The 18,235-nt window shown below is 39.7% G+C and overlaps 1 protein-coding gene across 4 annotated transcripts in view; it reads right to left on the reverse strand.

Annotated features, from left to right (window-relative positions):
• The window catches only part of Iml1 (GATOR complex protein Iml1), a 486,471-nt gene that overhangs the window by 253,173 nt on the left and 215,063 nt on the right, over positions 1–18,235 (reverse strand). For all 4 annotated transcript variants that reach the window (XM_068390604.1, XM_068390598.1, XM_068390583.1 and 1 more), the window contains one exon: positions 3,566–3,774. In XM_068390604.1, the coding sequence (XP_068246705.1) occupies positions 3,566–3,774 (209 nt within the window). The remainder of the gene's footprint in view (positions 1–3,565; positions 3,775–18,235) is intronic.

An 18,235-nucleotide genomic window follows, 5' to 3' on the forward strand; every position in this document is an offset into this window, starting at 1 on the left:
CCGGACGAAGATCCTTAAAAAAATCATCATGATTTAATTAAAGTCCATAGGAGGCTAAGCAGCTTTAGGCTCCTCTCCATCTGACAGAGTCCTCAAGGGAATATCAGTAGGAGGGAGAACAGCAACTTCCTCATCTACAGGAACCTTGTCCGATAAAAGCTAAGTCTCTCACTGGTGCATTAGTAGCGGACCAGAATGCAACGTCATGTAACTGCTTGACAGTCTGTGAACTGTCAACAACTGAACTGTCAACCACAACAGGTGCGTGAGGACGCACAGCGTCCACTCGAGACTGCTTTGACTGCCTAGACTGAGCAGTCAAAACAACTCTAGAATGCGGAGGTTGACGCACAGCGTCAAAACAAGTCAACTCCGATTGTTAGTGAACGTCTTGAACGTCAACAGGAGCATCAGCCAGTGGCCTAACGTCCAAATGCGGCTGAAAAACCACACGAGACCGCATCGAGTGTGGTTCTAAACAACCTGACTGACGTGACTAAGCTACGCCAACGTCAACAGTAAGCACAAAGGAACGTTAGGTTGGCTGAAAGCCAGGATATCGATGAGATAAACGGCTAGACTCAACGGACTAATTGGCAGAATAGTCTTCCATAAGGGAGGCAAGCATATACTGCATGTTTTGCCATACAACCCCTTAAGGATCAACGGAAATGGTCGTGGTAATAGACGAGGGTAACGTCTGTGACCGCAACACTTTGCCTACAAAAAAAGACTCTCGGAGTCTGTGTTAAGCTTTTGTTAGGCGGCGAGCAGTTATCCGATGACTGTATAGGGTCAGAGCTGTCCTAATGGCTGTAACCAGGATGCTGGACCTGTCCTGAAAGGACTGACTTTCGCTTAAGGGCTACGAAACCTTGTCTGTGACTGCAACACTTTGACAGGTTTCTTATGCGAAAAGCCTACGGATGGCGAGGAGAAACAACGTCTCTCTCGTCTTATGGTAGGGGAGATCTTGGTAAGATACACCCGATACCATAGAGGGAAAACGTCTGTTCGTTGGTCAAGGCCTCTCGAACCCATAAGTCGTTTGACATTACTTCTCCCCTGGGCTTGGGAGCTTGCAAGAGGTCCCGGACTAGGTGAACGACAGGCACGAACAGACGAACCCTCGGACGCAACACTGTAACACTTTGCGCCTCGGACGCAACACTGTAACACTTTGCGCATATCACTTTATCACTTCGATTTTCTGTTTTGCACTAATTTCTACCTGAAACACGCAATTCTACCCTTCATTAAAAGGTAGTAATTGCGAAATTAGTCGTATAATGCAAGCTCATAATACCAGCAAAAAACAGAAAACATATTTTAAGATAAAAAGAAAAATCAGTGGCTGGGAAAGAGACTAAACACTAGTTCATATAACTACGTTTTCAATCTCTCACCGCACATAGCCTGGGGACGAGAATAAAAACCTAAAAACGTTTTATCCTTCCTCCCCGTACAGCGACTAGGGACGTGAGTAACACGAGAACAACGTTACCAGCTTGAACGGAACGTTTTCTCTCCTCTCTCTCCCTCCGTCTCTATCTCTCTCTCTCTTTCTCTCTTGATTTCGCACCTAAGAGAAGAGCCCAATTATATATCGTCAAAAAAAAACATGTTATTTGACTAAAGGAAAAAACTGAAAGGTTTTTCAAATAAAAAGTTCCTTTAAATTAGAATTTAAAACATTTAAGCTAAGAAAGAATGAACAAAACGTCAGAATCGATTTACTCTTACTGCAAAGTGAAACCGTGATACACTCTCTCTCTATCGTAACGATAGAGCGCATGTTGAACGTCCTGAACGTCAACAACTGCGTAGCATAAAAAACTAAACGTTAGTTCATCTTTGAAAACAGTACGAAGACTATCAAAGAAATTCTTTCATAAAATATTACATTTAAAAAGTTTAAAACCTTAGCTCTTTAAAAGCTAAAGACGATATAAAGGGCTCAACGTTGATTAACTTCGGTTCCAGTTAGGACCGCCTACTCTCAGGCTCTGCCTTTTTAAGTACGTTATATAAACAAAGCATTAAAATTTATTTTTATATGTTTATAAAAAATGGAAAGTTAATCGAAGAGGCCTAATAAAGGCGGAGAGATATAAAATATAGAGGAAAATCTATAACGTGATAAGATAATTATTAAAAGCCTAAACACACTTCCGTCTAAGGGAAGGGTCGGCCATTTAAAAGTGAAAGAAAGTCCATACTCTCTTTGTCACCATAATTAAATCTATCCAAAACGAGTTCAAGTTTTAAGATGAAGATGAAACACCTGCATAGCGAAAACTCAAAACTAGAATAGTGTACTTCACCAAATAGGTGTGAAAACAAATCCAGTTAACAACAGCGAATTAGTAGGTCTTGCCGGTAGCCCGACAGAGAGAAAATTGAGTTCTGTGTTTACATTGAGTACTGAGTACCTGCCCGACAGATGGCGCTGTTGATGTACACCCCCTACCTGTATAGCGATCGCTGGCGGATTTTTAACGTAGAGTTTTCTGTCGAGCAACAGAGTTGCAGCTTATATAATCACCGGCTAAGTTTAATATTGAAAAAAAAAAAGTACCTGGATGAATAATCTGTTAAGAAACTTGTGATAAACTGTGTCATAACCAGAATTGACAACTGAACTCCATCTACTACAATTTACCAAAATTACAAAACATAATAAAGAGGAGCAAGGCTGATAAAAGGTGTTCCACCTAGAGAAAGGATCACTTCTATACTAATTGATCTACATTGGCTGTCGATTAAAGTGAGAATTGAGTTTAAAATATGTACAATAACCCACCAAGCTATCAAAACTGGTCGTCCAAAATACCTTAGAGAATTGCTACATATTGTGCAGCCAACAAATTGTCCTGACACGAGAATAGTTACAGATGGTTTCACACTATTAGAATCTAGATACATGTGTACTGTAGGCTCTAGAGCCTTTAAATATGCGGCCCTGAGACTACAGTATATAATGAGATCCCACAAGACATCCAAATAATTGAGGATGTTAAGGCTTTCAAGAGGAAACTGAAGACTTTCTTATTCGGCAAGTGCTTCAATAGTGATGATCTAACAGTAAGCGAGCAATACGCACTGTGAAATGTTAAATGCTCCTGAATAAACATCATAAAACGACCGTGGATAAGCAGCCCTTAAAGTAAAGTACATAAAAAAACCCATAACTTCAAGTCCCGTTACAAAAGCTAACCTTCAAAATTGAACTATAACCTGTTTTATTGTTGACTTTTACTTCAGAGTATGACAAAATTTCAACAAATGAGATACTTATGAAGGGAGGATTGGGTATACTAGAACTAGATATGGGTACTGTATAAGCAAAACTAGATGAATTGACAGATCTATCTCTGAAAGACATCTACAACAAAGTATCCCACTTCACAGGTAACCACAACAGTTTCAATGCAGCTAAATCACTACTTGAGATTTAATCAGCCCTCCCATAGACTTTAAGTTAAAGAATATGAACAAATTTCAAAATCTCTATACAAAGTGATATAATTCATATACTCTATTTATTAGTTAATCAATTTCTTACCTTGGTCGATAAATAGTCACTGTTATTGTAGATCCACAAAGGTATATCTTGTGGAAGATACGACCAATAGACAACCGATATTCTTGAGAAGATTCTGCTCGAGATCGTGTTCGCATAAGTGTTCCAAGTCCTGCGTAACGTGGACTGTTTCCCATGGCAACAGGAACTTGAGATTGAGTCTTTTCTGGCTTGACGATGATCTGAAATCCCTGCAAGTAAATTCAAAAGAATTTTAGGAGTACAGTAAAATAAAAATTACCATAAATTAAGAACATTATCCTAGCGTTTAGTCCCGCAAATCTAAACATAATGGGAGAGAACAACTTCTTTCACCAGGACACCGACCACCCATTGAAATACTACCACTAGAGAGTTATTGGATCCTTTGACTAGCCAGACAATACTACATTGGATCCTTATCTCTGATTACGGTTCCTTTTTACTTAGCCTACACATAAGCTGAAGAGTCTGGCCTATTTTTTTCACTTTTCACATTTTCTTCTGTCCTCATACACCTTACAACACTGAGATTACCAAACAATTCTTTCTTTGCACTGTAATTGTTCAGAGGTTACTTTCCTCTTGGTAACAATAGAAGAGAGACTTTAGCTATGCTAAGCAGCTCTTCTAGAAGGACACTCCAAAATCAAACCATTGTTCTCTGTTCTCTAGTCTTGGGTAGTGCCATAGCCTTTGTACCATGGTCTTCCACTGCCTTGGGGTGGAGTTCTCTTGCTTGAGGATACACTCAGGCACATTATTATATCTTAATTATTCTATTCCTTTTGTTTTTTGAAGTTTTTATTATTTATATATGAAAGATTTATTTCAATATTGTTACTATTGTCAAGATATTTCATTTTAATTGTTAGTTACTTATCACCTAGTAGTTTAATAATTTCCTTATTTCCTTTCATCCTTGTTTGAGCCCTTGGGCTTATAGTATTCTGTTTTTCCAACTAGGGTTGGAGCTTAGTAAGTAAGTAAGTAAGTAAGTAATAATAATAATAATAATAATAATAATAATAATAATAATAATGTGTGATAAATATTGAATATATCCAAAAATACAAATACAGATACCTGTACACAAGAAAAAGACTGTTGTAATACAAAGAAAAAGATTTCAGGCAAAAATATTGGCACTGCAATAACTATTTTTTATTTATTTCTTCATCATAAATGAGTTACTGTGTAAGCACTTAGCAAATTACTATGAGGCTATGTGGCAAAAAAATCACTCTCGTTATAATGCACCTAATTAGTATTTCTACAATCAATTACAGTACTGTACTTAAGAAATAAACAATAATAAGAACAATAAGTTACCAGATTCCTAAACACAGTACACTAAATGAGACAGAAAAATATCCCAAATAAGAATCAAATATTATAGAGAAAAGATCCTGAAGACCCTGTTACAAAATATTCTAAATTGTCCAATTTCCAAGTTAATCAGGTCTACAAATAATACTCTTACATGCAGTTACCCAACGATATCTTGGAAAGACTTCAAAGTGATTAAGAAATAGCAAAGCTTCAGACAAATTATCATAGATCAACAACTCAACATTTTGTTCTATTGTATAGCTTTCTTATAGAGGATGTAAGGAAACTTGCATACATCAATATTAAGAGTGTTTTATCAACAATAACAGCAGACAAAAGGAGCAAAAGAAATAAGGTAAGCTTATTTAGTTTGAACAGACAATTATTTTTATGAACCTTCCATGATTTTCATAATGCTTCTTTTCCAGAAGCTTGGTTTGTCGACATTTACCACCAAAATTTATGAAAATTTTTTTGCATTTTCTTTCCTTTCAAAAGAGACATACCTCCAGTAAAGCAATGAAAAAATCTAGTGGTTAATGGTAAACAGCACACTAAACAGTCCCCTTTTGCAGTTTCTCTTTTGCACTGGTTGAATCAAGACATATCCCTTCCAAATTGTGAAAAGTGTTTATTGTATTTTAAGATAGCTTACATGCTTCATTGATTAGCATTTCTGCATAAGGAAAGCACAGTGATTTAAATAACCATTGTGATGAGTGTATCTCATAGGTTCCTCTCAAGGAAAATGAAACTGGAGAGTATAAACTATGCAGTAGTCAGGCTTCTACATTGTAAAAAGAACGAATCCTGTTCAATTCTCATAATGGCCAAGAAAAGTAGTTTTTAGTTCAGGGGGAATTATAGAGTGAGAGAGAGAATAGTTGTTTATTGTGGAGTTGATAATATGATGCGGCAATACTCATTCATCAACCAAGTTAGTGATGAACAACACTTTTTGGGTCTTAACTTCAATTTTCTGTTGTTGTTCTAAGGAGGCCAGTGAACCTTCTTTTATAGGCAGTAACTGTGACTTGCCTGCCTGTTTGCTGAACTAACTTAACTTCCATAGTAGGGTCTACTAGTCACAATTACCATGTTCCATAAGTAACGGTTCTGAAAGTTACTGTGCCCCACAGAGTCGAGTTCTTCTTATGGAGATTCAAATTTTTTAATTACTGTACTTTAGTGCTTCTGCAGCTAAACCCTTGCCTTTCCACATCCATCATCTCTCTTTTACATATCTGCATTGTGAGCCAGAAGACTGAGTAGTTGAATTCTTACATCCCTTCTTGCGCTAAAGTAAGTACTATAAAACAAGATGGTTTTAATTTGGGAGATGGCATTTCATATCATAGATGCTCTTATTTTTTATTTTTATTTTTATTAGCGAGGTATCAATTTAAGCTGGTTAATAATATCACATTCACCCTAAATGTGATGCAATTGACAAACTTAAGTTGATGCCTTATTAATAAAAAAAAAATAAGAGCATCTATGAAATGAAATGCCATCTCCCAAATTAAAACTATGTTGTTTATTGACACGAGAAGGAATATAAGAATCCACACTATTCAGTCTTCTGGCTCACAATGCAGATGTCTAAAAGAGCAATGATAGATTTGGAAATGCAAGGGTTTTGCTCCAGGACTAAAGCAATTAAAAAAATTGAGTCTCCACAAGAGGAAATTGACTCTGTAAGGCTTAGTCTGAACATTGAGAACCCTAACTTAAGGAATACTGTAATTATGAAGAATAGATCCTACTATGGAAGTTAGGTTAGTGCATATTTGTTTTCTCACAAGCTCAGCAACTAACTCATCACTTTAGTGTGGTAATTTATAACGTGCATTTTTTATTATCCTTGTGAGTCTTGTTATAAGACATTAAAATTATAGTAGGTTATTTTTATTTGGTGAAGAACTATAATAAAAACTCAAAATAATACACTTCTGTTAATTGGGAGGTGTTGTTACTTAGGCTATGCCTTTCATCCATGAAGCTCAACATATGTGCAGCACTAACAAGCCAGTTGTAAACTATGAGAGGGGGTTTTTACGCATACTGTACTTGAAATCTTGTGATAAAACTAACTTCTAACTTGTTAAGGTAAATTCTGGTGAGTTTTTTCTTCAAAGTACTCTGAAACATATGTTTCTAAGACTATGCTGCATATACCTCTCGATTACTTTTTGTTCCATAACTGAAATACAAACCAACGCTATTTACAGGAGTATCACTTTCGGTGAAGCTGAAAGGACGAATCATTAGAATTTAGCGATGGTTAACTACCCATCCTACTAATTACCGGGGGTGTAGGTGGGGGGTAGCTAGCTACACTTCTCACTTACACACCTGTGACTGAGCTTCACTTTGCTTTTGGCCCGAATGGAGAATGATGGTTACCGCTCTTCCTCCTCTCCATTTTGGAATGCCATTGATCTGTTTTTTCACTTTTCTTTTCAGTGTGTGTGTGTATGCTGAGTTTCTTCTGCAGTCATGCGTACCTGTACCGGATCGGAGGGCTGCACCTGCGGCAAGTTCATGTCCGCTATGGAAACAGATCCCCACAGCCTTTGCATCGTCTGCAGAGGTCAACACTGTGACGTAGGCAACAAGTGTGACGAGTACGTGGCCTGCTGACAATTAGCTTGCTAATCCTACATTCGTCGTGCAACAATGTGTTGGTGTCAGAAAACCTAGCCTAGTCCGTCCTCCCCTCTGCCTTCAGGGTGCTTCTGCTCCCACGGCGAAGAGACGTCTCTTCACTTTATCGCCTCCTCAGTCTCCCTCTTCGGAGGAAACTGCCCATCCTGCCTCTTTTGGTTCCCGACCTTCACTTCCATCATTGGCCTCTCCTTAACAAACTTTTGTTCGTTTGCCACCTGCAAAGGATCGTTCTCGATATCCTCTTCAGCATTTGTCTCCTCATGAGGGTCACATTTCTCCGCCGGAACTTCCAGCAACACTTCATCGGCAGCGTTCTCCGGCTATTCAGGCATCTGCTCGACGTTCAACTGCTCGTCAGGTTCACCATTGACCTACAATGCGAGAATCGCCCACCACCCCGTCAGCTCGTAAATCGCTTAGCCATCGCGTACAGCCGACAACTTGTGAACCGCCTGCTCTTTCAACCACTCATATATCGCCTGCTACGCAAGAATCTCTTGCAGTTCGAAAATTGCCTGCTCCTTCAACATTTTGTAAATTGCTGGCTACGCGAGAATCACTTGCAGCTTGACAATCGCCTACTCGTCAGCGTCAGGAACATCGATCTCCTACCCCACAGCGTTCACAAGCATAGCATAAGCCTTCACCCTCTTGGGAATCCCCCATTCACTGCTCAATAAGCTGGAGGATTTCCAGACCATCCAAATGCGAACGCCAACTGGTGAGTAAATTGCTTCAACGCGAATTGTCAACCAGCCGTCATCCTTCCCGTCCAGCGATGTGTGAATCGCCTGATTGTGAGTCGTCGACCCACCGTTATTCCTCTCTTTCATCGATACCGATCAATCCCGCGATTTCGTGGCATCACGTGTCAATGCTTGGATATTCTCCTACTCAACAACCCTGGCATCATTACCAGGCCTCACGCCAGAGATCGGAGATTCACCAGCGTTCCCCAACGCATCAATCTCATCCAAGCGAGGATCGTCAGCTACAGCCACTGAAAGCGGTACTTGTAGCCACAAAGAAAGATAAGGTTGTTACAGACAGTTCACAGTCGCCCATTTCCCCTCCCCGCAAACACACAACAGCGCGACCGCCGGGGAAGGAGGAAGAGGGCAAGCTTCATGGGTTTAAAATCCCAAAACTTCCAAAACCTAGGAAGGAATCATCGTCTTTTGTGTCGAAGTCTTCATCGTCAGGGATGAAGACTCCTCGTAAGGACCCTTTAACCTCGATCCCTTCAGTGGAACTATTGGATAGCGCTTCAATGAGCAAGCAGCCGTGGTTCAGCACCTTGGTTAGGGCTGTGACCCAGGCCTTCGTCCCTTTGCTCCCTGCGCGACCTGCGGAAGCCCCTGGGTTTTCTCTGGGGACGTCCTCAGTTTCGACCAACCTAGGACAACCGACCACGACGGGATTTCTCTGGAAGAGAAAGAGAGGAACTCCTGACAAACTTCCATCATCGAGGGTCAAACTAACTATGTTCAGGGCTCCAAGATCAGAGGTTTCACCGGTAAACCCAGCATCACCTCTACCTATTAGTGCCTTACCCACCGACCTGAGAGGCTCTGAGAGGGAAGAGTCAGTTACGGACTATCCCCCCCCTTCTGTAACCGATGGAATAACCCCAAGAAGGGAACTCTGTGTCTCCCGTGGACCCTTTAGAGGGTCCCAGTTCTCTTCCGGCTAAGAAGGTCTTTACCCACAGAAGGGGTCAGGAGCCCAGTCAGCCTTCCTGTTGATGACCGCAACCCACCCTGGGGCGAGACCTTGGCTGTGGATGATAATGATATCGCTGCCAGCCCAGCTTCAGATGGAGACCAGAGGGAGTCAGAACATGCCTTTTGGCAGGTTCTGACCGCCATGAGGATCCTCAACGGGTTACCCAACCCGGAGTCACCCCCTCAAGAAGGCAAAGACACAGTCCTATACCTGTACCGTGTCTTAGGCACCCAGAAGCCTCCAAAGTTCAGTGCAGCCTTGCCCTGGTCATGGGGGCTGAAGGGTGCTCGGCATAAGATCGTCTCACAGCTTTCTGATTACTCTGCATCTTACCATTCAAACTCGTCCACCAAACTCCTCCCATCCTCGGGTGTCAACCATAGGAGGTATTAAAAGATCCTGGACGAGCCTTGCTCGACTGTCTCTCTCCATCACTCAATTGAAGAACTGACTAAGGGAGTCTCTCTAGAGAGGCTCTCTTCGCGATAGGTCACGTTCTCGGCATCGGAGATCGTGAACTAAGAGAAAGTCGCGAAGTATGCCATGAAGGTGACTTAGTGGCTGGATCTTTGGTAGGGATCTGTGGGAATCATTGTATGAACCAAAGATTTTTTCAATTAGAGTACCAAGAAGGATATGGAGACCTTCCTTCTCTCCAGCATCCGTACCCTAGAGTTTCTGGCTCCCAAGGTCGTGAACCTGTGGGCCAATACCATCTTGAAGCAAAGGGATGCAGTGGCCGAAAGATTCCACCAGCAAGTCACAAATGCCGAGATCGCTAGGCTCAGGAACTCCTCCCTGGAGGGTTCCTTCCTCTTCAAGCCTAAGGAGGTCGAGTAGCCTGCGGAGAGGTGGAGGAAATCCAACACGGACTTCCTCCTTCATACGGCCCTACAGACCTCAAATGACCAGCCAACTGAAACTTTCATCAAGTAAAACGGCAGCGAACATAAAGGTGTCTAAAAAGCTCTATAGTGTCAAGAACCGGAAAGGCACCAAGTCCAGCTGTGGGGGAAAACCCCAGAGAGGTAGCGGCAAAAGCCACAAACGCTAGGATAGACAGTCCCACTGCTTTTCCATCAGTAGGGGGATGCCTACAAAGCTACAAGACCAGGTGAATTCAGCTTGGGGCCAAACCATGGACGGTCTCCGTGATTTGTTCAGGGTATCACGTCCCGCTCATCTCATCTCTCCCTTCACTGACCAAGAATCAAGTGCTTTTGAGCTCCTTTGTCATAGGATCAGCGAAGGACAAGTCCTTCGGGCCAAAGTCCAAATACTGTTGGAGAAGGGAGCTCTCCAGGAGGTTCTCGACGGGTCCCCAGGCTTCTTCAGATGATTCTTCCATGTGAAAAAAGCGTCTGGAGGCTGGAGACCAGTCATCAACCTCTTGGCTCTGAATAAGTTTGTAGAACAGACTTCGTTCAGCATGGAGAAGGCTGAAACGGTGTCACAAATAAATAAATAATTGAGACAAATGCCAAAAAAGGGTTAGGTAAATGTGCAGGAAGCAGGGCGGTGGTTTCCGACATATGACCTCATCTCCACAATCCCTGGGTAGGGTGGGAAGCAGTTTAAACAGCTTTATTCATTTTTTTATATCTGCTGACCCAAGCACACGTTTACTGAATCTGTTAACAGGTACACTGGGGAGAAGGGACAGAAGGGTGAGAACCAGCCTGATGCGGTTGCATCACCTGCCACCGCTACCCTGAGGCGAGACGAGCCCTAAGACCCCCCAGCAATGTGTGGGGAATAAGAGCAGCTGGGAAGCCAAGTTTTAGTAGTTAAGTTCAATCTCGAGTCGTGAGTGGCCATCCCTCAATAGGCCCACCTGCCATGGTAAGCCTACCTCAGCCATGGCTGGCATCGATATACCACTAGACGTCCAATAATAGTCTCTCTCTCTCTCTCTCTCTCTCTCTCTCTCTCTCTCTCTCTCTCTCTCTCTCTCTCTCTCTCGTTTTTTTTTTTTTTTGATCTGGTCATGGCACTCAAATTACTTAGATAAAATACACCCGAAATTTAAAACAAAAGTACATACATATTTTATTAAAGCACAATTAACTACTTAAATAATCGTAATTTTCTAGAATGCAATAATGCTTCTGCACTGAGAGAGAGAGAGAGAGAGAGAGAGAGAGAGAGAGATCTTTTCTTACAACTGCAATGCAAATTTATATTCTCTCATCACACATTTTATATTTCCTATGAAAATTTTACTTGAATGTACTGTATGTATGAACCTCTTTTAATAATCTTTATTATTCCAATGTCTATACAATGAGTTTATCACTGAACAGTTTACATGTGTTAGGTATAAAGCTATCAAGTATATTTGTTAGTTTTTCATTACTTTATTGTGCAAGGAGGAAAACGGTGTGAAGGCAGAGTGCAAAGAAGTGCTGGCGGTTTGAAAACATCGGGCTGTGCGCTGCAGTACTGACCACAGGATCTCTGTACCACGAATAACTGAAACTGAGAAGATGAAACCCACAAAGACAGAGGGCTGACTATACTGTACTACCATTTTGCTGTTGATAGGTGAGGTGGGGATGGTTTCTTAATTTGAAAAATGGATTCCCCATCCACCACCATTTTGGTTCATTCCTCATACGCCTGTGTTATAGGACGAGTACTGTGAGGAGAAATTAGAACTACTGTAAGTGAAACAGTTAGTGGAAACTTGAATGAACTTTAAACGAGTATTCAAATAAGCAACTTTATTCCCTAAAATTCATTTTCTAAATACAACAGCATCCTGGTTGAAGGGACAGCGGTGCTCAGTATAGCAAAAGTGTGATAAACATATCAAGACACAATTAGATTACCTTGCAAAGACCTTACAAGATACACATCTTGTTCTCCTTAATGTAATTTGTATATTCTTATCTCATGAACGATAGTGTTACCTAAACGTATCTCACTAGAACAGACATAGCTTACAACTTACTCACTCTTTTGGCTACTGCTAAGGCTAAAAGAAGCAGGGTTTCAATTGTTGAATATTGGAATGGTACTTAACTCAAAGGTTTAAATTAGAGATCCCTTAATTACCATAGGACCACATCCAAGTTCCAATGAATGGGGTTTTGAGGTGGAGGTCTTTCAAAAATGTAAAATTAAGCATTATCCCCTATTACACAGTTAGAATCTACATTCTGGCTCCTGTGTTTCAGCACTGGATTCAACATGGACTTATAACCTTTAATTGATGGAATAATAAAACCTTTTTGATATCCCATATAACTTAAAACTAATAATAACTGTTAAAACTGGTTTTAGTTGCTGATACTGTATCTTTCTACTTTTACACCAACTACTGTAAGTGTTTCACTCAGCTAAAATAGATGCATTTGAGTGTTTTGAAAACATAATTTTTCTGATGATACAATGGAGAATTTCCATGTGGTTAACTGTAGCATGTGGTAGTTGTGGTATACTGCATGACTTTGTGCTTTTTTAAGCAGATATATCCTGTCTTGCAACTGGATTGAATGTTCCACTAAAAGCAGCCACAGGTCTGTGAACAAGTCCTTCTGTGGCAACAATGGGCCTAAGAGAATCCTCCTTGCATTTTGTGAGTGATGGAAATTATTGATGAATAGAAAAATAATGGAAAAGGGAAGAAAAACACATCACTTGATTAAATCAATCTTGTAGTATAGCATTCACTGACCAAGCTTGGGGATTTAAACAGGCTAGAAATAAGTATCTACTTTCTTGATCACAGATGAAGGTTTTTCCAAAAACCTCCAAATGACTTGGCACCTGAGTGTAAAGTGGCCTTTTTCCAAGTGCAAAACTTGGTCCTTTCTGCTTAACCTCTTCACCAGAAGTCAGTGGATCCACCCTCAGTAGCTATATATGAGATTTGTCACCATTGGATATACATGCACACTTACTCTATACTAACCTAGTTCCAAGTTCATTTGTTTTACTGCTGATTACAGAATAATTTTGCTGACGTTTGCTTCATTTTCTATTGTATTTCACATTCTAAACAACCAAAATATTCCTTCCATTCATTGTGAAGTCATTATAGAATAAATTTCAGAAATTTGGTTTATATAATTTTCTCGAAATAATGGTAAAGTACTGGGATTTTATGTGTGAGAAAACTTAATATTCATTGAAGTGACTATGCTATTCCGCAATAATTCCATGACAAATAGCCGTGAAAAGATATAAAACTACTTGTCAGTAATAATGGACTTACGTTATACATAAATGAAATATAAATAACCATTTGTTTCCTTTGACACAAGAAGTACTTTATAATGTATAATTATAAGGTATACAATAAACAAAAAGACTATCTTCTGATAAAAAGAAACATACTTCTGAGAGAGAGAGAGAGAGAGAGAGAGAGAGAGAGAGAGAGAGAGAGAGAGAGAGAGAGAGAGAGAGAGAGAGAGGGAGAGAGAGAGAGAGAGAGAGGGAGAGAGAGAGAGAGTGTGCGTGTGTGTGTGTGTAATATAAATTTAGTTCATTAGACTAAAGGTTGGATTGTTCTTCTGTTATTCCACCTTGCATGTGACTGACACTATGAATTGGATAATTCCTGTTTTGGGTATTTCACTGGCTTGGAAATAGGGAATTCACATGTAAGAACATGACAAATACTGTATAGAATGTCTATAAATGAAAATAATGAGTGTTTTGGTGACGTGGGTAGGAGTCAGAGGGGGAGAACCGGGGATGGTTGAAGAACTACACAGCTATGTCGCGCTTTACAGAACGCTTTCGGTGTGATTTGAACACATATGCCAACATAGAAATACACTAAAATAGACCTTACATAATGATGAATAAGCACTAGAATCATAAGTGTTTCAGTTGGTGGTTGGGCGAGATCTGAGGATCCCTACGACTCTAAGCTTAGAGGTGTCAGGGAGGTTTTAGTAATGCTTCAGGTAGGGAATGTTGCCATTGGCTAGAGAGTGGTATGATTCTACAAGGTAACATAAACAGACAAAAATAGCTTTTACACAATCTGGAATAAGGGAGAAAATTCCAAAGACTTCATTGGTTGGCTGAAGAAAGGAGGAGTAGGGGCTAACACCAGGAAGGGCAGGAGATTTTATAGTGAAATTTCCTGTGTGTGAAATGTGTGATATCCGACCGCGTGATGTACTCTTTTGTAGGGGGTTATGAGTGATTTTAACATCCATATGGTTTATATTTGTAAATGATGTATCCGAGACATCATTGTGTGTAGCACAGGGCATGTTTTGATTCATCGTAGGGAAGGGGTTAATTGATTGGCTAGGAAATACTGTACTGCTTTCCTTAAAAAATTGGGTAGTAGAGCAATTTTACTATCCAATATGGTAATTTCTGGGTTAGAAGGAACAAAGTTCTTGATTTTATGCACTCCTATTTCTTGATATATGATAAGACATTGGTGTTTTCTGAATGTACAACAATCTCTTTTCCTTTCACTACATCCCTATTGAATTACTGCCTTGAATACTGATGGGAATTTTAGACAGTTTATGTGTTTCTGTATCTCTATACTCACCATGTTCCTAACATGTGAAAACTACAGTTACTCCCCACCCCATCAATGAAGCTTTACAATAGAGGGATATGTCCAGAATTCTCAGTTCGAGACTCACTTGACGTAGGTGACTCCCACCAAATAAGTAATTTTTCCTCATTCCTAGATTTAATGATCTCCCCATGGTCTGGTTAAGATGAAATTGTAAAGGTCTCATTCTGAGTCAAGCATGAGGAATATTTTTTTCCAGAGATGCCATGATCCTCACAAGACTCCTCATCTTATGAACAAACAGAACTTTTTTCTTTTTGACCTCTTTGACCAGAAGGAGACTCTGAACCCTCTTCTCTTATGGAGAACTCCAGAATGAACTGAAGTTATCATTATTCTTTGAGAGGGCTTATCAACTATTGTTGAAGACTAGCCAATAGTCCAAATGAAGATGCACTCTGATTCCCAGTAGCTGTATGTGCAACCACTTTGCAACTTTGGGGTCTGTGCTAAAGCTGAAACATAGGCAAGCAAACTGGAAAACTTTTCTTTGAATGACAAACCTGAAGTACTTCCATGAATCTTGGTGGACTGGAATAGAGAAATGTAAATCTAAGAGATCGATGCACATTCTCAGCCGGCATATGTCGAGTATCAGTCGGAGCATGCTCAAGGACTGGGGATAAAAATGCCGCAAGAGGAACAACCTTTTGCGAAATATCTCCTGCTTTGCTTTGGAAGGCCCAAGAATCCATGTCGTCAGGAAAAACCTGGTAGAACACTTGGTAGCCCTCCTTTGGTGTCTCATTGTGCGAGAGACTCAAGAGCAAAGGAGCAGGAAAAGGAATTTCAGAATATCAGAAAGGAAATTTAGACGATTTGTTTACAAAGTCGTCAAAAGAAAATTATTTCATCTACATTTCTTTTTCTTTCCACCGCAAAATTTCTCCCACTGGGAGGGCGACCAGTCTCAACACAACGCAAAGAGACTTCAACATGCAGCGATGTCCTCTACATGTTGGGCAGAAAAGATGAAGGTCGACGTCTAAATGGCTCATATATATTCCAGAATAATGACCATCTACACCTGGACAAGTCATCACAAACGCTCGCTTCGCACTCATACTGAAACGATAGAAAATTAGCTAATACAAAGAAAAACTTCAAGGCCATATGCACAACACACGTCCTAAAAGGATGGCAGCCGGAGTTGTAATGGCTTGCCCAGTGTGAGTCAGAGCTTGTCCGCCTGAAGCACTGGTGGAGAGAGGCTGCCATATTGGTGGTTAGATCCTTGATAAGTCTTTATCAGATATCTCTAGCTCGCTTCAGAGTTAACCCCTTTTAAATGAAGTTTGTTTCTTGTAAGAACAAAATGGGTTTAGAGACAGCAGACTCTGGTGTAAAAAGCATACACAAAAATATTGTAACAAATCATGATTGCACTGCAACAGTGATATGTAACGTGATAAATGAAGAAACAATATATATATGAATACAATTAGTGGAAGTAAAAGACGTCATTGATACAAAACAAAAATAAAAATAAAAATAAAAATAAAAGCACAATAAATTTACTTTTTGCTATGTCTAGAACATAAAAAATGGGAAAAGAAAGGAAGTACTGGTAGTTACCACTAATAAGAACTTATTCTCAACCAGTAACTAGGTAACAACTTTTTTAACTAGTCAGCAGAAAACACAACCTAGTCAAGCTTGATTAAAAAGCCACAAATAAAGGAAATGATTGCACTTTCATATAAAGCACAAGCATAACCATCTGAATTAGGCAACACAGTTTAAAAGAGCTAAATTGTTAAAGTGATCAAAGATTATAAACTGTAATGAAGAAATCATTTACCATGTACTGAATAAAATTTAGTGAAAAAAGGTTGAATTAATTAATGCTTTATAATTAGGGATGGCATAGTAATTCTCAGTAAAGTAAACACCAGGAGAACATGGGTAAATCTGTTAGCAGCATTACAGATTTGGGAACAGGAGTAAATGATTCGGGAACAAAAATAAATCTGTTAACAGTATTACAAATTCGGGAACATGAGTAATTCTGTTAACAGCATTACAGATTTGGGAACGAGAGTAAATCTTTTAACAGCGTTACAGATTTGGGAACAGGAGTAAATGATTGGGGAACAAAAATAAATCTGTTAACAGCATTACAAATTCGGGAACAAGAGTCATTCTGTTAACAGCATTACAGATTTGGGAACGAGAGTAAATCTTTTAACAGCGTTACAGATTTGGGAACAGGAGTAAATGATTGGGGAACAAAAATAAATCTGTTAACAGCATTACAAATTCGGGAACAAGAGTCATTCTGTTAACAGCATTACAGATTTGGGAACGAGAGTAAATCTTTTAACAGCGTTACAGATTTGGGAACAGGAGTAAATGATTGGGGAACAAAAATAAATCTGTTAACAGCATTACAAATTCGGGAACAAGAGTCATTCTGTTAACAGCATTACAGATTTGGGAACGAGAGTAAATCTTTTAACAGCGTTACAGATTTGGGAACAGGAGTAAATGATTCGGGAACAAAAATAAATCTGTTAACAGCATTACAAATTCGGGAACAAGAGTCATTCTGTTAACAGCATTACAGATTTGGGAACGAGAGTAAATCTTTTAACAGCGTTACAGATTTGGGAACAGGAGTAAATGATTCGGGAACAAAAATAAATCTGTTAACAGCATTACAAATTCGGGAACAAGAGTCATTCTGTTAACAGCATTACAGATTTGGGAACGAGAGTAAATCTTTTAACAGCGTTACAGATTTGGGAACAGGAGTAAATGATTCGGGAACAAAAATAAATCTGTTAACAGCATTACAAATTCGGGAACAAGAGTCATTCTGTTAACAGCATTACAGATTTGGGAACGAGAGTAAATCTTTTAACAGCGTTACAGATTTGGGAACAGGAGTAAATGATTCGGGAACAAAAATAAATCTGTTAACAGCATTACAAATTCGGGAACAAGAGTCATTCTGTTAACAGCATAACAGATTTGGGAACGAGAGTAAATCTTTTAACAGCGTTACAGATTTGGGAACAGGAGTAAATGATTCGGGAACAAAAATAAATCTGTTAACAGCATTACAAATTCGGGAACAAGAGTAATTCTGTTAACAGCATAACAGATTTGGGAACGAGAGTAAATCTTTTAACAGCGTTACAGATTTGGGAACAGGAGTAAATGATTCGGGAACAAAAATAAATCTGTTAACAGCATTACAAATTCGGGAACAAGAGTAATTCTGTTAACAGCATTACAGATTTGGGAACGAGAGTAAATCTTTTAACAGCGTTACAGATTTGGGAACAGGAGTAAATGATTCGGGAACAAAAATAAATCTGTTAACAGCATTACAAATTCGGGAACAAGAGTAATTCTGTTAACAGCATTACAGATTTGGGAACGAGAGT

Source organism: Palaemon carinicauda, chromosome 1, assembly GCF_036898095.1.
Source record: "Palaemon carinicauda isolate YSFRI2023 chromosome 1, ASM3689809v2, whole genome shotgun sequence".
In the NCBI taxonomy this organism is placed as follows: domain Eukaryota; kingdom Metazoa; phylum Arthropoda; class Malacostraca; order Decapoda; family Palaemonidae; genus Palaemon; species Palaemon carinicauda.